This window comes from Sus scrofa, chromosome 1 (assembly GCF_054392235.1).
Source record: "Sus scrofa isolate SSC_HxYL_T2T_F1_AM1 chromosome 1, Sscrofa_HxYL_maternal_Yorkshire_Landrace_v2.0, whole genome shotgun sequence".
NCBI lineage: Eukaryota > Metazoa > Chordata > Mammalia > Artiodactyla > Suidae > Sus > Sus scrofa.
In genome coordinates this window covers 10,329,356-10,349,156 of record NC_139383.1, presented here as the reverse complement: position 1 = coordinate 10,349,156, position 19,801 = coordinate 10,329,356, and the positions used below count along the sequence as shown (strand labels likewise).

At 42.7% G+C, this 19,801-nt stretch overlaps 1 protein-coding gene and 1 long non-coding RNA gene across 10 annotated transcripts in view; one reads left to right on the top strand and one right to left on the bottom strand.

Annotated features, from left to right (window-relative positions):
• The window catches only part of LOC102161179 (uncharacterized), a 708,589-nt gene extending 689,260 nt beyond the window's left edge, over positions 1 to 19,329 (bottom strand). The window contains exon 1 of one of the 5 annotated variants that reach the window (XR_014844208.1): positions 18,916 to 19,329. This is a non-coding gene — a long non-coding RNA (uncharacterized LOC102161179). The remainder of the gene's footprint in view (positions 1 to 18,915) is intronic. The other 4 variants (XR_014844205.1, XR_014844201.1, XR_014844206.1 and 1 more) reach the window with 4 other exon arrangements.
• Positions 1 to 19,801, top strand: part of LOC110259923 (uncharacterized) — an 85,101-nt gene that overhangs the window by 36,567 nt on the left and 28,733 nt on the right. For 4 of the 5 annotated variants that reach the window (XR_014844190.1, XR_014844188.1, XR_014844194.1 and 1 more), the window contains exon 2: positions 16,942 to 17,076. Coding sequence is in view for 1 of the 5 variants with exons in the window: in XM_021086565.2 (XP_020942224.2) it covers positions 7,455 to 8,007; positions 8,544 to 8,560 (570 nt within the window). In the remaining 4 variants the exon portion in view is untranslated. Of the gene's footprint in view, positions 1 to 7,325; positions 8,008 to 8,543; positions 8,703 to 16,941; positions 17,077 to 19,801 lie in introns of those variants that run through there. The other variant, XM_021086565.2, reaches the window with a different exon arrangement.

Below are 19,801 nucleotides of genomic sequence, written 5' to 3'. Positions count from 1 at the left end.
TAGCAAAGACACATTGCAGAAAAGCATGAACATAAGAAAGCATGAGTCATTAGGGCCATTCTGATGCATAATCTTGTATCACAGTCTTCCCTTTGGCCCCAGCCATTCATGTCTCCGTGCAAAATCCCTAAAGTCTTATCCAGTTCCAGCATCATGCTCAGAGTCCATGATCTCCTGCAGACCAAGGCCAAACATACATGCTTATTTAAGTGCAGCTCTTTATTGTGGCTCCTCTTCACCTGGAAATTGGTGAACTAAATAGTTATCTCCTCCCTTAACACCCAACAAACAATGCAAAGATAGGAGTCAGATCATTCCAATGGATAGTCCCACTTAGAAAAAGAAGGGGCACAGAACTGTGAGAAGCCATTTTGTCCAGCTGAGAGGGTTTCTTAGGCACTCCCTTAAATTCTTCTGAAATCTTTACAAAGATCTTTTGGCCATACCCTTGATTCAATGTTTACCTTCAGGCTGTTTCGAATTTTGAGAATCTTTTGTTCACTGGAGACACCAGGAATGGAAAATAGTTTCATTATGTAGCCAGAAAAGTCCTGGCTCTTCCATATTCTCTATAAATTCTAATTATAAACTAAATATTTCATTTTTTGGTTCATTTCTCTCTTCCTAGGTATTAAAAAAATCCAGTGTGTATTTTGAACATTTTGCCTTGGCCAAGTTCCCAAGTTCATGAGGCACATTTTCTATCTTCCAAGTCCCTGCTACATCTGTTGGCCCATTATACAACATGGGTCACCCCTTTTCCAGCCTCCAGTGGCAATTTCCTCACTGCTCCTCCAGCTTCTGCTAACAAACTCCTTGCTGCCCTCTCAGCCTCACTTGCTCCCAGTCCCAAAGCCAATACTATGTTTTAGGTTTTTGCTACAGCTGCACCCACTTCCAGATAACAACTTCTGTAAAAAGTTACTGATTACCATACCAAAAAAAAAGCATCCAAAATTGTAGTTCCCTCGTGGCCTAGTGGTTAATGACTTGGCATTGTCATTGCTGTGGCTCAGGTTCAATCTGTGGCCCAGGAACAGGCTTGGCCAAAAAAAAAAAAAAAACCACACACACACACAACCTCAAAACTTAGTGGTTTCAAATGACCACAACTTATTATTTCTCATGAGATTGTGAATCAGCTGGAGCGTTCTTCTGCTGGTCTGTCCTAGGTGCCAATCAGCTGGCAGGTTGAATGGACTGACCTGGACCTTTGCTTCAGGTCTTCTATCCTGGGCTTATTCACAGCATGGTAGTCTCAGGATTACAAGAGAGCAAAGGTTGAGGCTCCAAAGGCTCTAGAAGCCTAGCCTCAGAAGGCACTCAGTGTCACTTCTGCCTTAATCTATTGGTCAAATCAAGTCACAAGGTAAGCCCATAGCTGAAGGATAGAATAATATACTCCACATCTTGCTTGAAGGCGTAGCAAAATGACACAAATACCTGGAAGTGTAGTTCAACAGGACCACAGTCTACCACATGATATATTTTTTATGTATGGAAATATGTGAATATATGCACAAAATGATTTTTTAGCATCCGAATTTGAAATCATGATATTTGCTTTACTAGTTTATTTAGAAAAATGTAGTTGAGCCATAATACTTTATGGTAGTCAGCTAGTGAATAGTCTCTAGTATATTTGGCAAAAGTAATGAATTGTTAGTGATTTGAGCTTTGCCTAGAGCTCCCTGCTATAAAATATTTCCTGTGAAGTAAAATGATATTGCTGAGGAATTTTTGTGGAAATTATAGAGTTTATGGATTAGCAAAATGAGAATTAATGAGGTTCCTCTGTCTTTACTGCAACCTAAGAACTAGAATTCCTATAAAGAAATTAGTTCTAAGAGTGAAGGCCTTTTTCAAATAATTCTGGCAAAGACGACATCATAGCGAAAGCAAAAAGCTTTAAAAGCTTAAATTTTGCTATTGTAGAGATTATTTTTATTGAAATATATAATTTTTATTAATTAAAATTTTACATGGATAATTTGGCAATAAAATTATTTCTAATACAAGTGTATGTCTCTAATCTTACTGTATAATACTTTTTTAACAAAGGTTTGAGTCAGTGGAAGCTGTAGTTTCCTATCTTTATTTCTCAGAGTTCACTTTTACTATTTAAATTGACATCTTTATACATTAGAGTAAAAAGTGTTATTTCTTAGATATCTGCGAGTGAAATAAAATGTTATTTTCACTCTTTTCGGAAATGTGTAAAATGAGTGATTATAAAAATACATTGTAGTATTAATCATCCTCTTTCATATATTAAGGGAGCCAGTGACACAGTTGTTCCGAGGAGTGTAGTGAATCAGATTGTTTTAGCTGGAGAACACTTAATTTCACATATAGAAAAAGACCCAATCAAATTAGATGAGACAGGGTCTCATGACAATTTATGGTACTATTATGCCACCCTAATTGTTCAGTAGTCTTTATCAGGCTGAAAGTTTTGGTTCCGTGCATGATGACTTGAGACACAGTGATACAGCCTGTTTCAGAATAAATCATGCATGCATGGAAAATTAAAAATCCGCATGCAGCACACTTAAATGTGTTCAAAATTTCAGTAATTCATCTTGTAAAATCTTTCTCCAGCATCATTTCAAGTCTGAAAGCCATTCTGCCAAAAAGTTTAAAACGTGAAATGATTACATGGGGTAGCTAGAGTAGTCAAAGTCACGAGACGAAGCAGTTTCCAGAGGAGAGGAAGAGGAAGAGGAAAAGGGGAGTTATTGGAGAGGGATGGTGGTGATCATTGCATTGTCATGTAACTGTACTGAATGCCACTGAATGGTACACTTTAAAAAATGCTCAAAATGGGGAGTTCCCTGGTGGCCTAGCATTTAAGGGTTGTCGCTGCTGTGGCTCAGGTCACTGCTGTGACAGGAGTCCAGTTCCTGGACTGGGAGTTTCTGCATGCTGTGGGCACCACCAAAAAAAAAAGAAAAAAAACTCAAAATAGTAAATTTCATGTAATTTTACGTTATAAAGCTATTTCACCACACACACAAAAAAGTAACATGAAACTAGAGTACTGTAACTACAAAATATGTACAAACAGCTCAGATACTTATAAGTACAAAAGAAAGCAACTAGTACAATCAACATCAAAAAGACATTAAGAGTACAATAATCATAAAAGAAAAAAATCTTTTAAAAATAACAGCTACTACCACTATTTCAGATGAAATATTTTAAACTCTTTAAAAAGGTCAGTCACATTTAAGGGAAACCTTTGCTGAAGGACATAAGTGAAAGTAAACTCACTTAGTCTGAAAAACAGCTCATAGCTTGAAAGGTGACTGAGTGATGACGTCTTGCATTTATCGCTGTTAAAAAAAAATTTTTTTTAAATGTCAGGACTAGCTTAAACATCTCTCTGTCTAGGTGTCCTTACAGAGTTCAGTGCAAAATTAGTAATGTTTCTCTACTAAACATTTCAAAGACTTACAATTCCAGTTTCCCTTCTTACTACATTATCACATCACCTGGCCTTCCCTTGACTAATTCCCAGGCTTTTTTCTAGTTCAGACTGTCTGAGGCTTCCCCTTTCCTTCTCCATTCCCTGACTGCTGTCCTTGCAGTTTTCATAATCACTCCAGTTCCCCACCAACGTTTATCTGATTACCTGCAGGTCTTTCCAACAAACCTGGAAGCTGTTGTAAGGCCCATCCCTGTATTACCAGATCCTAAACAGAGTTTGGCCCACAGTAGACAAATACTTGTTTGTTGAATGAATGAATGAATGAATGAGAAAGGAAGAATGGAAGAAGTGAAGAAGAGAAAGAAGGAAGGGCATTCCTATCATGGCTCAGCAGTTAACGAACCCAACTAGCATCCATGAGGATGCGGGTTCCATCCCTGGCCTCACTCAGTGGGTTAAGGATCTGGTGTTGCCATGAGCTGTGGTGTAGGTCGCAGACATGGCTTGGATCTCAAGTTGCTGTGGCTGTGGTGTAGGCCGGCGGCTATAGCTCCAATTGGACCCCTAGCCTGGGAACCTCCACATGCCATGGGTGCAGCCCTGAAAAGACAAAAAGACAAAAAAAAGAAAAAAGCAAGAAAGGAAGAAAAAGAAAGGAAGGAAGGAAGGAAGGAAGGAAGGAAGAAAGAAAGAAAGAAAGAAAGAAAGAAAGAAAGAAAGAAAGAAAGAAAGAAAGAAAGAAAGAAAGAAAGAAAGAAAGAAAGAAAAAAGAAAGAAAAAAGAAAAGAAGAAGAATTAAATGGATGGTACTTCCTTTTCAAACTTATTGAAAGGGCCCCATTTCAAGAATCAAGCTCAACTCCAAGAACACTGATCTGGAAGACCCAACCACCTCATGGGAATGAAGCATGAAAAGCCACCCTGGAGATGATGCAAACCAAGCCAGAGGTAGCAGCAAAGGGGCGGGATGCAACTTTGGCCAGCACCTTATGAAATGATATTACACTTTCCCACTCTGCATTCCAGAAGGCAACTTCTATTCCGGCAGGTGGTGTAACCATCACATTCAGAATAAAATATCTGAAGGATCTATAAAGGATTATGAGGAGTAATAGCTGACCCATTTGCTCCTGAAAAATATTTTTCACCAGGCTCATTATGTGTATATACATATATATACACATACATATATCAACCAGATCAAAATTTTTTTAAAAAAAGTAATCTCTTTAAGCAAATTAAGAAAAAAACCCCAAACATTGTAAGTACAAATTAAATTATACCTTAGAGATTTGTGAGCCTGAATTGACTTCCTGCCCACACCTTTCCATCCCTCATACCCTTCTTGGGTGAATTAACCGCGATGGAGGAGAAGTGTCCAGTGACTGCTGCAGCCATGGTAGATGCAACAGGTTTCATGGAAAGGGAGGCACTGCAGAGCCAAGGGCACTGGCTCCATCATACATGGGAGGATGTATATTCCAAGTGATCATTTAGTATTATAAATATTAAAATAAAACCCGAGATCTGCTCATGTTGGTGCCTACTAAAATTAGAAAATATTTGTCCTCCTGAACTCTTAACATTTTGAAAATCCCAGGAAAGGTAGAACTGCACCAGAAAGAAGCTGAAGAAAAAAAAAAAAAAAAACCTGTGAGCAAAGGCCAGCTCAAACCCTAGATAGCTTTCCTCCCTCCTAAATGCATGTTATAAAAAATAAACAATATTTTCATTTAACAACAGATGGTTTAACACTCATTGCTATGCCAGGACCTAGCAGTGCATAAATGGCTTCTCCTTCTTAGAAAAAGCATCTTCTATTCCCAGTTGGACTCTAAGCCCCCAGAGGAAAGGCTTACAGAATTGTGTGTCTTTATGTTGCTCAGCTCAATAGCCTTCAGGAATAAGGGCTAGCATTGTGGATGGTGAAGAAAAACCCTGGGGCAGGAGGAAAGGGACAAGGAGGAGACTGCGAGCTACTAGCTTATTTCATTTAAGTTTATTATAACAAGCAGTTTGGGTATCTACTCTAAAATTAAGATATTAATAAAAGCTATAATTTACTCATTTCATACTCATTACTTATTATCTCTTATTATTCTATGGGTTGTCTGTGCTCAGCTGGGTACTCTTTGCTTCGGGTCTTTCATGCAACTACAGTGCGAAGGCAGCTGGGCTGAAGTTGTCAGGAGGTTCAACAGGACTGGACTTCCAATATGGCTAATTCACTTGGAGGGCAGTTGATGTTATCTGTTGTCTGGGAACTCATTGCTGAGAGCAAATGCATGCTATGAAGCTGAGCACTGCAGATGACCTGGGCTCCACATGCTTCTCAAAGAATGCAGCTGGGTTCTGAGAGAGAGACAGTGTCCCAAGAGGGAGCATTCCACGGGATCGAGGTATCGAAGCAGCAATATTCTTATGATGTAGCCTTGAAGGTCACAGAGTGTCACCTCAGCTGCAGCCCAAATCATGGCAGGGACTACACAAGAGTTTGAATAAAGGAGGCATGGCTCCTGGATGGCGGCATCTTTGGAGAAGGAAAGCATTTCTATAAATTCTTACATATATAAATATCCAAGGGAAATTGCCCTGAAAATGCTCCTTGCTCCTTTTTTGTTCTTCAGAGAGACTGAAAGAAAAGGAAGAACTGGGTAGGAGTGAAGACAGGAATGCAGGTTGAGGAGCACGGAAGAGACCATGGAAAGGAAGAGTCCACCACCCGGTCCAGCTGAATTCCCTCACAATAAGGAAGGAATTTTGTTTGTTAAACTTGTAAACATTTAAGCCCTATTGACTCCTCCAAGAGGCCATGCAGAGAGGGTGTATAGTTGTGTTCCTGTGTTAAAGAATGGATTTAAAAGGCCTGTTTCCCTTTCCCACTGTAGTAGGTAAATAGCCATATAACCCTCAACCGTTTTTATCACATTATTGATCACTTTCTCTACCTACAAGGCAATAATTTTCCACTCTGTAACCCAATCAGTATGCCATCTACCACTGTTAATTCCCCACCCTACCTTTCTCTTCACATTCATAGATTTCAGATTTTTTTTTAAATTACAACTTCTTTTTAAAGTTTCAGACAATAAGTCTGTGGTATCTTACAAAGCTATTAGTTTGGTTTCAATGTTTTAAAAAAAACCAAGCTCTTGCTCTCAACTGTTAAAAGCCCAAGAGTTTAAAGAACTTGAGTCACAGTACACCTTATTTGTCCCCTTGTGTCTGGATACTGCAGCCCTAGGTGTTTTGTATAATGCATGAGTGAACCCCGCTTAGAAATAGAAATGCATTTTCAATAAGTATTTATTATGTTGTTCTGAGCATACAGCTTTAAATTTGCCTGCTGTAGCTTGAAGCATTACACAAACTGTTGGTCTGCTGACTGCCTCTCTGGCAGCAACACACACAGAAAATAGATTGCTAAGGGTTTTTTCCTCTCCTCCCCCTCTCTTCTCTCTCTCTCTCCCTTCTCTCTCTTTTTTTAAACCAGTCGTGAACATTTTTTAATCTTGTGGTATTTTTAATCAACACGTATTTCCTTCCAGGACCTATGATCCTCTATTGATTCCCATTAAAATGCTTTTCTTTTCTTTGCCCCCTCTGCTGATCGAATTTCAGATCAGCCACAGGATATGCAGCTAACCTTCCGGCACTACTGAACCCAACCGAGCGAGGGTGATCAAAAGGCTTGATGCATTCATTAAACATTCTCTCCGCCCGGGCTGGAGCTCTAATGGAAGCTATCTCTTTGCATTGCAATTTCTTTTCCTTTTTTGTCTTTCCCCCACCTCCAAAAAATGTTTTTTGCCTTTGATCGCAGGGGAGGTGGGGGGGCGGGGGGAGAACAGGAGAACAAAAGAGACCTATCTTTTTCCCCGGGGCTGACGTCAGTTTGATTTTACTGACAACTATTCGAGCGTGTGTAGCAGTTGGAAGCGGCCCCTTGCCCGCCCCCGCCCCCCACACCTTCCACTTTAGGGAGAAAACAAGACTTTTAGCGGCTCCGAGACGCGCCCTGAAAATGGCCCACTCGGGCTCAGCTTTAGATGCCCTCCCGCCCGCTCAGCAAAGGGCATTCGAGGCTTATTTGTGTGGCACGATCTTTACTGGGGCGGAAAACACGCGGCGGGGGAGGAGCGGGAACAGGCGCGGGCCGGGCGGGGAGAGCAGGAATGTTCCCTCCCGGCCGCGGGAGGAGGACTCGGGCGGGGAATTGCGTCCGAGGCCGCGCGGCCTCCGGCTCCCGGCGGCTGCGGGCGGGGCGGCAGCGCGAGGGCCCCCGGCGCGCGCGGAGCCGGGGCGCGGGGACCCGCCACCCCCGCAGGCGCGGCGCTGCCCCCACGCCCGGGCCGTGGCGGCCTCGGCGGCGCCAGCTCCCTGCCCGGCGAGCGCGGCGGCGGCGGGCGGCCCGCAAAACCCGGGCCGGATCTGGCGCGGACGGGGTCGGGCGGCCGCGGAGGTGGGAGCGGCGCGGGATGGCGGGAAGAGCCGGAGAAGCGGCGTCGGCTCCAAGGTGTGCGGCGCTGGGAGGCTTTTCTCCCGGATCGCGCACGTGGCCTGTGGCCGAGGCGCAGGTGAGCTGGACCCCGGAGAGATTCCCTGTCGGGCCTCGAAGAGAGCGTGTCCAGTGAGGGCGCAGCCCGTCCTAAAGTTGGTTGCCAGGAGCTGAAGATCTGTAACCGACCTAAACCATTTCTGGAAAAGTCATATTTTCCAGGCTTTTGTGGAAGAGTCATTACTTCTATTCTAAATAGAGGGAGAATGTGCGTCCATTTTGGGGAGAAAGAAAGATGTGAGAAGGACCCTGATTCCGGGGAATATAGGGAATGGGCTTGGACCTGTGCCTGGTGTCCACCCACTAGTTCCTTCCCCTGAGCACAGCTGTGGCATTTGTTCATTAAGGTCGGACACTTACTATCAACAAATTTGGTGAATTTGAAAATGGATCTTGACCTCGATTAAGGGAAAACAGGCAGCATTTAAAAGTCAGCCAGTGCTGGCCGGGCCCTGTTACTCCTCTTGGTGCCTGTCCTGCACCCGCCTCCACCTCAGCATTCACCTCGGGAGGTGGGGGCGCTGAGATCATGCGCTTACCCATCTGTCTCCCCAGGGGCTGAAGATTCCTAGACAGTGGATGCCAAGACTAGTTTTTCGAACTGGCCCAGCACTCCAGAGCATACTGCAGGCGCTGAATAAATGTTTTCCTGAACAAGTTCCTAGCAGAGTTCCTAGTAAAGCACTGTGAAGCATAGAGGAATGAACGACTGGTTTTGACTAAGAAAGGGGCCAAAGAAGGCTTCTTGAAAGAGCAGCATTTAAGCTGAACTCTGAAGATCAAACCCAGATGACAGGAAAGGCCCTTCCATTGGAGAACAGCGGCAGCATCGAGGGATGTGCAGTGGGCGGGGATGTGGTGGATCTGAGCAGGGGAACTTGGGGCTGTAGAAAAGGAAGAAAGGCAGCTGCCTCGAATTCAGGAGAACCGTGAGCACAAACGCTTCATTTATGGGATCCAGAATAGGGACATGAACATGTAAAATAAGATAAGGAGTATGGGTATACAGAAAAAAAAGGAAGAGAAAGAAAGAGGAAAAGGAAGAAAAAGTCAAAAGAGAAGGAGAGCAGTTTATAGGGGAACTTCAGGCAAACTACATGAAAAGAAAAAGAAATGACAAAGAAAACCCCTGACTTGAGACTGTAGGAACAAAAACATTTTAATAGCATGTGAGGGTGGTCTTTATGGAAGAGAGAGAGAAAAGAGGTAACAATGAAACTAGTGTTTTGATTAAAGATCTTTGACCATTATAGTTTCTCATTTGAGAAGGTGTGAACTGGATGAGAAAAATAGGATAAGATGTTAGACATCACTATTCAGAAAGAAATGGAACTCAAAACAGCAAGAGACAGCGATAGACTGGAAACAAGATAAATCTTTGCCATTTATCTTGCACATCATTAAGGAATCTAACTAAATTGTGACACAGTCAATAGAATATAATGCAGCCATTAAAAATGAAGTATAAGTATGGAAAAACATGTTATGTGAAGAAGCAAGTTATAAGTCAGCACCTCTGGAAGGACCCATCAAAAATGTTAGTGGGGTTCCCTCTAGATGTTTTGATCATTAGTGATTTTTCACTTTCTCCAAACCTGTAAGTAGTGTCTGAATCTTAACAATGAGCAATTATTACCTTTTTCATTAGAAAATTAACACATGAGTAACTACAGTTTTAACCTTTTTTAAATGTTTAAAATGTTATGGCTTTTTTCTTGTGAAAGTGAAGTGATCCGTGGCTCAGAAAGTCCTCATGGCAGTCTCCTGAGTCAGGCTGACCTGAAGGCTGCACAGGGCACCCTATTTCCTTGTGCCATCTGATTCAAGCTACTTCAGGACCTTTCTGGGCCTCAAAGAACTTCATCTGTGAAGTGAAGATAATAATACTGTCTCCCTCAGGTTGTCCTGAGGACTGGAAACCACATCTTTAAAGCTCCTAGCACTGTGCCCAGCCCCAGGAGGTGCTCAGCAAGTAGAGACATTCATGAGAAGGTCAGAGCACAGGCTTTAGAAAATATTTTTCCTCTCAGATGCCCACTCTGCCTGCAGATATAACTCCTCTCCCTTCCAGATGGTAAGACTGTCCTTCCTTGTCCATTTGAAGTTAGGAGTGGCCATGTGACAGACTCTGGCCAACAAAATGAACAGAAGGAACATGTGTCACCAGTGAGGGAGCCTCTGCCATGTTCTCTTCTCCATCTGCCACGACAACCAGCAAATCCCGAGGAAGGGCTGCTCTAGCTGCCCAAATCCCAGAGTGAAGAGAAGCAGAGCCTCCTGCCCCCTCCATAGACATGGAATGTGAGTGAGGATAAATCTTTCTCGTTGTAAGCACCTCAGGTTTGGGGGTTGTTTGTCACAAAGCCTAACTAACTCACACTGACTGACACAGCCACTGACTTGTTTTGTGACCTTGGGAAAATTATTTAACTTCTCTAGGTTTCCATTTCTTCTTCTGTAAAATGTAGATGTGAATATTCCCACACCATAGGTTGGTGGAGAAAATGAGTTAATGTGTAAAGCGCTTGGCCCCTCTGTCTGGCCTCTGGGAAGTACACAGGAAACGATAGGGATTATTGTAATCTCAACAGGAGGGCTTAGCATCCGCATCTATGAAATAGGAGCAGGCAGCAATACCAAGGCGGTCCATTGTTGCTTGCACGTTGTCTTTCTACCATTGGATAAGCTTATATGGCATCCATACAAGTAAAGATGCATACACATGAGTAAGAGATAGCAGAGTCACTGCAGGTAAGAAAACTCACTCAACTGTTATTGATAATCGCCTTTACATCCCTGGAAGAAATACCAAATGATAAGTCCTAGTAGTGTTAGCAGCCACATGGCCACTACGTCATGTCTCTCCCAGGACAGCCAAGATGTCCTTTGGAGGTTAAGAACAGCGAAAGGTTCCAGTGACCCTCAGGGTCACAGATAGAGGGGCACTCGTGTGAATGTGATTAAGGGATGACTATAGGCTAGTGACCCCCCATTTCTTCTAGTATGAGACCAGTTTCTTACCCTCTCAGAGTCTTAAAAACACAGTGTTCTCTAATATAAGAGAGAAAATAAGAGGGTTGTGTTTCTGGATTGTTCTAATGCTCTGCGTGCCCCAGCTCAGATTGGGGAGTGAGAAGAGCCTGTGGCCATAGAAAAGTATTGCTTCTCAGAGCATAGAACTGCTTTGTTTCTGTTGCTACATAATCAGGAAGGCTCACAATTCTGACAGAAAATGAACAGCCCTCGGAGGATGTTTGGGCACGAGGCCAGACACCTCACAGGATCCAGAAGGAATTTGAAGAGTGGCTCTTCTCCCCACTGGGGCTCAGCAAGGGGTCTGGTAGCACCTTCCCAATTGGAAAGGGATGTAAACCCAGTGAAATCCTCAGGCAAGGCACAATGGAGCCTCTATTACCTGGATTTCAGTTACTCAAGGCTAATGCTAAATGAGGCACTCAGGAAACCTCTTCACTCCCTCTAAGAAAGAGCAGCGAGTGACAGTAAGAGTAATCAGTAATGAAGAGTCCCCGCTTGACGTTTGCAGGGTGCTTTATAGTCAACCAAGTGCTTCCCCATGCCTTTACTCATCCCATCCTTACAATGGAAGGATCCCCAAACAATAGGACACCAGCGTTGCCCCTGTTGTACCTCTCCTTGACCAACTGAAAAGCGTCGCCTCTTTCTAGACGTTCAGTATTCCACTAAAGCAGAAGGCATGGCAGAAGTGGAGGCAAGACAGGGAGTTCATTCTGGGACTTGGCAGCCCATCTGAAAAGATCGTCAAGCAGGCGGCACAGGATTTAACTATAATACAGGCGTGCAATTTCTATTTCCATCACAATCGACGAGGAAGCCACCTGTCCATTTCCAAAGCCCTTACACTGGTCCATGAATTAATGACCAAACCCTTGGATTGCTTACTGCCTCCTAGTTCTGCCCATGCCCTCCCATCCTCTACATTGACTCCCAGCTGATCTTCCTAAACATCATTTTCAACATGCCACTTGGTCACGCAAAAATCTCTAGCACCTAAGTACAAGCTCCTGGGCCCATAACTGTAGGTCCTCTGTAGGCTGGGCCCACCAAGTCAGTAGTTTAGTCAGAAGTCCATTCCCAAGTCGCTCCCACCCTGGCTAGAATGTCCTTCCTTCTCCTTGCTACAAGTCAAAATTCTGCACACAGGGCCAGCAGATGTCATATCCTCCATTAAAATGTCATCAACACCTCCAGCTGACAGAAGTTTTTCCACATTTCTGAATTTCAGTAGGTTTTCTACGGTTAAGCCCAGTCATCTTCAAAGTAGGTACACTTACTCCTCTGAGGCTGAGGAAGGCTTTCCAAAGGAGCCTGCAGACAAGAATATTTTGAAGGAAAGCAGCATAAATGTCTTCAAATGCAATACGTTTTTTGTTAAATACCCCTGCCTCCTTTGCGCAATGGCTCTTCCCTCACTTTACGAAAGAACGGCACCCCTTTCACTCTTGCCAATCTTCCTAGGATGCATTGCCCTGAAGTTTAAAAAACCCTCCTGGGCACCAAATAAAGGAAAAGTTGAAGATATTGGTGGTGGCATAAGTATAGGGTCAGTGAATGGCTCTAGGAACTGTGTATCAGTTTGCTAGCATTGCTGTAACAAAGTACCCCAAACCAGTGCTTCAGCAACAGAGGTGCAGTGCTTTGCAGTTCTAATCCCGGTGTGGGCAGGGTTCCTTCCTTCTGAAGGCTGTGAGGGAAGGTTCTATTCCAGGCCTTTCTACTTGGCTAGTGGACAGCCAGCTTCTCCCAGTGTCTTGATATCCTCCGCCATCTGTGCTATCTGTCCATGTCCAAATTTCCCTTTTATAAGGACACCAGTCATAGTGGATTAGGGTCCACTCTAATAACCTCATCTTAACTAGTTATATCTGCCACAACATTATTTCCAAACGAGGTCACATTTGGAGGTGGCATTGTTTAGGACTTCAACATAATGAATTTTGGTGGATATACAACTCAACTTATAACCCATTAGATAAATCCTTTGGAAATCAGGTGGTTTTCAATACTCTGCTTTCAACAAGACTGAAGGAAAAAATAGTGAAGTTGTCAGATCATTAAAACTATCATTTGATTCGGGGCAAAGAAGTCAGAAGGCGTTTCAAAGATTTTGAAGACATTTTTATAATAAAACTCTTTCCATTCCCATCTCTTTCTTTTTACGAACAAGATTTTGCATCTCTAAAAAAATGAAAAATAGAAAAGGAATGGATGCTAAACACTGTCATTCTAACAATATGTAGTATTTATCTATACTACATATTGTGTTTGAATAAAGATAGTATCATCCATCTTATTAAGAAATGAGAATATCCAATAAAACTTTACTTTTATGTTAACATTTATCAAAGTGTTCTATTCATTTAAATTGTTTTGATCAATTGTGCAATACTAATAATTGTAATGGTAACTCAATCCAGAAATTACTTAGACCCTATGGTCACAGGAATTCTAAAGTGTATATACATTTTAACTTTTATACAAATGTTCGATAGATAAAAGTATGATGGACTACTCAGTAAAAGAGGTGCAAGCATAAATATGTTACATTAGCATAAAATTTTGAAGGAAAAGTAGAATGGAAATAAAATTTCAAAGAGAAAACAAAACGATATAATTTTTGCTTGGTAAAGATGAGCTTGTTTGTTGATAAATTCATTTGAGTAATAAAAAAAAGATGAGCTTGTTTGTGTATTTCTGAAATGGATGATTTAGATTCCATTTGGATACATTTAAAACCAATGAAACCATTTTATTTTAAAATGTCAATATTTACAATATGCTACAAATTATATTCTTTGCACCTGTTTAAATTTATGATAAAATTATAAATATTAATCTTTAATGTGCAAAGAAGACAGTTTCCTAAACTATTTTAAGGTCCTTGAGCAAAACCTTTAAAGATTAACTCTTACACAGTGCCAAATTTTATCCTGTTCTTTAGATGTCTGGGTGACTTGGGGGATATTGAGAATTGCTCTGCTGTAGCTCACTGTTAACCCAGGGAAATTAACTTGAGTTTGGGATTTAACCTAGTATTGTCACCATTTCCATCCGCAAATGGAAAGTTGGAGTTGGATGCATGCTGGCAATCTTGGATTCCTTTCTGAGAGACAGCATGGCAGCATGAAAAATGCATGGTCTTCAAACCACAATGGATGCCACTTCATACCCATTAGGATGGAAAGAAGGACAGAAGGGAGGGAGGAAAAGGAAAAGGAAGGAAAGGAAAGGAAAAAAGAAAGAAAGGAAAGAAGAAAAAGGCGGTGTTGGCAAGAATGTGGAGAAATTGGAACTCTTGTGCAATGCTGTTGGGAATGTACAATGGTGCAACTGTTGTGGAAAACAGTATGGCAATTCCTCAAAAATTAAAAATAGAATTACCATATAATCTCGTAATTCCATTTCTGGGTATGTACCCAAAAGAATTGAAAGCAGGGATTCAAACAGGTATTTGTTTACCAGCATCCCCAGCATTATTCACAATAGCTAGGAAGTGGAAACAGCAAACGCATATGCCTATCAGCAGAAGACTAGATAAACGAAATGTAGTCTGTACATACTAAGGAGGGCTTTCCGTCTGAAAAAAAGGAAATTTCTGACACATGTTACACCATGGGTGAACTTTGAAATCCTTATGCTAGGTGAAATAAGCCAGTCACAAGTGACAAGTATTGTGTGATCCCACTTACATAAGGTACTTAGAAGAAGATGAAAAGAGTTCTAGAGATGGATGGCAGGGATGGTTACACAATATTAATTGTTCTTAATGCCACCGGATTGTACACTTAAAAATGGCTAAAATGACGAGTTCCCACTGTGGCGCAACAGGTTAGGCGGCGGCAGCTCTAGAGAGCTGGGACAAAGGTTTGATCCCCGACCCGACACAGTGGGTTAGGGATCCAGCATTGCCACAGCTGCAGGTTAGGTTGCAACTGAGGCTTGGATCTGATCCCTGGCCCCGGGAACTCCATATGCCATGGAGAGGCCAGAAAAGGGGGGAAATGGCTAAAATGTGTGTACATATGTTTTAACCACATTTTTTAAAGTACCTGGTCTTTGGACTCAGAGGGACCTAAGTTTGGATCTGACATCTGCCAGATGGGTGAGCTTAAACAAGTTTCTTAAACTCCCTGCATCTCAGAAAGAACACAGAAATACCTAACTTGGAGAATTGTTATGAGAAATAAAACATAAGCAGATTTGTAGTGACCCTCAGGTGTGCCACCGAGATTCCCCTCCAGGACTGAGGTGTCAATGCCTCAGATGCTGGGCTGGTGCCTGCTGGTCATCTGCGGAGGCAAACCTCCTCAGGCACTGCCCTAAAGGAAGCGGCTTCACCCAAAGTTTGTAACCCCTTTTGAGAGGCAGAACTGATGCCAGCTTCCCAGGTCTGGCCCTTTGCCTCAACTTGGGAACACTCTGCAGGGTCGCCCCAACCCCGTAGCTTCCAGCAGGGTCCCCTGAGGTTTTTGCCATCACCCAGTCCTGCGTGTCTCGTGCTCTTACAGTCATGAGACAGTCTGTCTCCCGCCTGCTGATCTCCATCTCAGGGTCTGTTTCCAGGTAACACTCCTCTGCCCAAAATTTCCTGAGAGCTTCCCATTGTCCTCAGAACAAAGCCTGAAATGCTTATCATTTGCCTGTGTCTCCTGCTGCTTCTGCTTCTCCTTCTCCCTCAGCCCAGTCCAGCCACACTGGCCTCAGGACCTATGCCACACGCATCTCACCTAGGCACCTGTACACTCGCTCTTCTCTCTGCCTGGGACACCCCTTCCCCGCTGGACATAGCTCAGTCTGTCGGAGAGGCCTGCCCTAAAATATGTCCCACATACACCCAAATCCCTCCCCATCCTGCCACCCTGCTTTGCTGCACTTCATAATGTGGGCTGACCTTGCTTCTGACACTAGAATGTGGGTTCTCTCAAGGCAGGGACCTCTTCTTCCTTCAGGCCTGAGGTGTTCCCAGCAATCAGAATGCCTGGCACATAATAGGTACTCAAGAAACATTTGTGGGAAGCATTCATGAATTAGAGATAATGGATGCTGAACACAGAACTCAGCACAGTATAATTCAGGGGCTCAACAGATGGTGCCTATTATTATTTTATTTCTTGTCTGTCCAATTCAGACAGTGAATGTCAGACAGAGTCCTTCTTTTGTAAACCTTTTTATAGTGCTATACACAAAAATCACTCAATAAGCAAATACTTTTTTAACTGGACTTGACTTGTTCTTAAGCCAGTAGTGAGGGGGAATTGAGATTATTTTTATCCAAGCTGGCTGGCCAGCTCTACTTCATTTGAATGCCCAAGATCCTAGCACATCATGTCAGGTCTTTATTAAAATTAACTCTAATCAGACTCCATCCATTGCTTCCAAGGGAGAGAAGAAAGCAGCTTCCCACAAAAGTGGTCCTGGTTACTCTCAGAGACAGGGGGTCACTACAAGGCCCTATGTGACAGTTCTTCACTCTGATCATTAAGTATTGTAAATATCATCCAATAATCTAGAAATTACAAAAGGGGAATAATAAATATGATCTCTGCCCCTAAATCACTTAAAATCCAAACTTGTCATAGCAGAAGAGAGAAGAGAGGCCCCATTATTCTCCCCATTCCCATCGCCCATGGCAGTGTCCCTCTCTCCTGCACTCGCCTCCCCTCAGGGTCTGACAAGAACGTACTGCCTGGCATCCTTATCTGTGTGACATCCCATGTGCTTGGCTGCAGCAAGACAGTGTACTTTACGGATTAAATGGTACATGGTGTCTCCTGCTTTGCCATAGTCCTGGAGCAGCAAATATGTATGTGTCCTTACTATGCAGTCATCATATATCTCTGTACAATGAAACTAGCCTTCGGAGTGCTGTGTAGAAGTTGGTGATAATTCCTGGCTCTTTTGCTTCTTTTTGCAGATGCCAGAAAATCTAAGAAAAAGAAGCCATGTCCTCACCACTAGGAGTGCCTACAAAGGAGGGCTGCGTGCCAGGCGTGGTATTAGGGAAGTTCACATTCCTATTGTAATTTAATCCACAGCACAACACTCTAAGGTAGGTGGTGTTATCTTCAATTTACAGGTGAAGAAAGAGATGAGAGAGATTAAGCAATGTATGTTATGTCACCCAGATGGTAAGTAATAAACCAGGTTTGAGCCCAGTAAACCATTCTCTGATTCCAAAGTCTCTTCTAAGACTATGCTATACCACCCTGCACCTTTGGGCTGGTTACTTACTTCTTTGGGCCCGAGCTTAGTTATCCTCTTTAATAGCTCCCACTCTACCCTGGATACTATTTAAAAAAGAAAAAAACCAGAGCTCCCATCACAGCTCAGCAGTTAGTGAACCCAAATAGCATCCATGAGGACACAGGTTGGATCCCTGGCCTCGCTCAGTGGGTTAAGGATCCGGTGTTGCTGGAGCTCTGATGTAGGTCACAGACGCGGCTCAGATCTAGTGTTGCTGTGGCTGTGGTGTAGGCCGGCAGCAACAGCTCCGATTAGACTCCTAGCCTGGGAACCTCCATATGCCAAGGGTGCAGCCCTAAAATGACCAAGAAAAAAAAAAGAGACAGAGAGAAAAAAAACTATAAAAAGTTGCCCAACCATCATTCTCAAAACACACACACACACACACACACACACACACACACACACACACACACGGTAACTTTGTGAGATGATAGATGTGTTGATTGTGGCAATTGTTTTGTAATATATACATAAATTATCACCTTGTATACCTTAAACTGATACAATGTTATATGTCAATTATATCTCAATAGAGCTGGAAAAAAAAGAATTATTGTGAGGACTGAAATAATATATATATTGACGAAATGCTTTGAATCTAATAAATTTTCAAGTGATGTTTCAAAAAAAAAAAACTTGCCCAACTGAATTTTAAACATTATAAAGCTACCACAGTTATAAAGTTACAATGGTAAACAGAGAGACAGTAGAGTTCAGAAATAAACCCAAGCATGTGATAAAGGGAGCATTTCAGATCATTTCAAATGGAAGAAAAATGGATTATTCTGTAAGTGATATTGGGAAACCTGGTTAGTAAAACAGTTAGTAGGTGCCCAGTAAGTGATTGTAATTTGTGCATGTGTAGTTAAGATTTAACACGCTGTCCAGATCCCTTATGACTGCTAAGATAAAAAATTCAGGATGACTTTTTCAGTTCTGGACTGTTGAAGCCTCTGGTCTATACAGCACTCTGACCTTAATCCCTCACATGATCTCCTACAATAGTTTCCATTTACAGAGTGTTTTCACTGCCCCATTAGTGCAGGGCAGGTGCTGTTATCCCCACGGTCTATATAAAGACACTGACACTCGGAGAGGTTAAGTCCACAGCTGGTGTGGCTTGTGAACCCTAAACTCCGGCTTACTGATTCTTTGTGTCGCTGTCCTACTAACACACTCAACCCAGAGTCTTTCCCCACCCCGGCCCTCACATTCACACCCACACAATTTAAACAGCAGCAAACAAACAACATCACTACATTAACATTAACACAATAACTATGTTAATTTCTCTGGATTCCTGGTCAGTCTTTGTCCATAGCACGCGTATTTAACGTAATTGTAATCATACTTTAATTATAGTTTAGTGGCCCATTTTCCCACTTAACACGTATCCTAAGTCGCCAGCACTGTTAACAGTACTGCAGCAAATGATGGATGTACATCTTGTCTGTCTCTTACACGCTCCTCCTCTTTAAACCCATCCATGTAAATCTCCATCTCTAATCCAATTGCTCTTAAAAGAATTTCTTTCACAGGAGTGAGTGCGTGCAGTTGTGTTCCTCAAACAGGCAGCCATTTATCTCCCCTCAACAAGAAGCCCTGTTTCTTTTCCCCAGTCCCTGGGAAACTCTACGTGTACCTTGGGTTTGGTTTCCTCTGCTTTCAGAGTTTCTCTCCAGGAACTCTTCCGCAGACTCTTGCCTGGGTGTAAGCGGCGGAAGGGGGCGTCTGCTGCCTTCTCGGAGGTGATGACCGTTGCCTTCCTGGGAAGGGTTCACTCCCCAGTCCTTTTTTAACCTGCGGCTTCCCGATTTAGCTTCCTCAGGACAGTCATCACTAAAATTGTGATTCACCTCCATGGTTTCCTCCCTGGCCAGGGAGAAATTTAACACTGAACGTTTTCATCACTGTTCTGTATACAGTATGATTCATGGAGAACAGACTCCGCTTAGAGTATTAAATATAAGTCATTGTTTTCCATCATCGGCACTGGTTGTTTAAAGAGAGAGACGTTTCGCATACTTAGTGATCTGTTCGCCTCGCTTCAGGAGATGAAAATGGCATCATGGAAACATACCCTGACCTGACGGGTCTCTGTTTAGAAACAAGTATATAAAGAGAGACATGGAAAAAATACAATTTTTTCGGTCCGTGCCTGTCCTAAATATTCCATAAGGTCAAGTTCAGTACACTTAAAATAAGGAGTCACGAGGTCTTAAACCAGGCAATATGTGAATGGGCTGTCAACAAACACCTGTCTGTGCACAGGTCCGCTAGATTCCAGGGACACACAGTCCTTGCCCTCAGGAAGGTGATTCTCTACTCCGAGCTGCCTGTCAGACACACACTGGCAACATCTGCCAAAACAGAGTGAGATGATAAGAGGGTTGTAACATTTCCGAAAAACTTTGGTTTAGATCAGGGTTGTAACTGTGAGGTGCTTTTACTTAATTAAAACGGACATAAGAAAGCTACAGAATAATAATAATAACAAGGAAAGATGCTATTATGATTTGGTTTTGCTT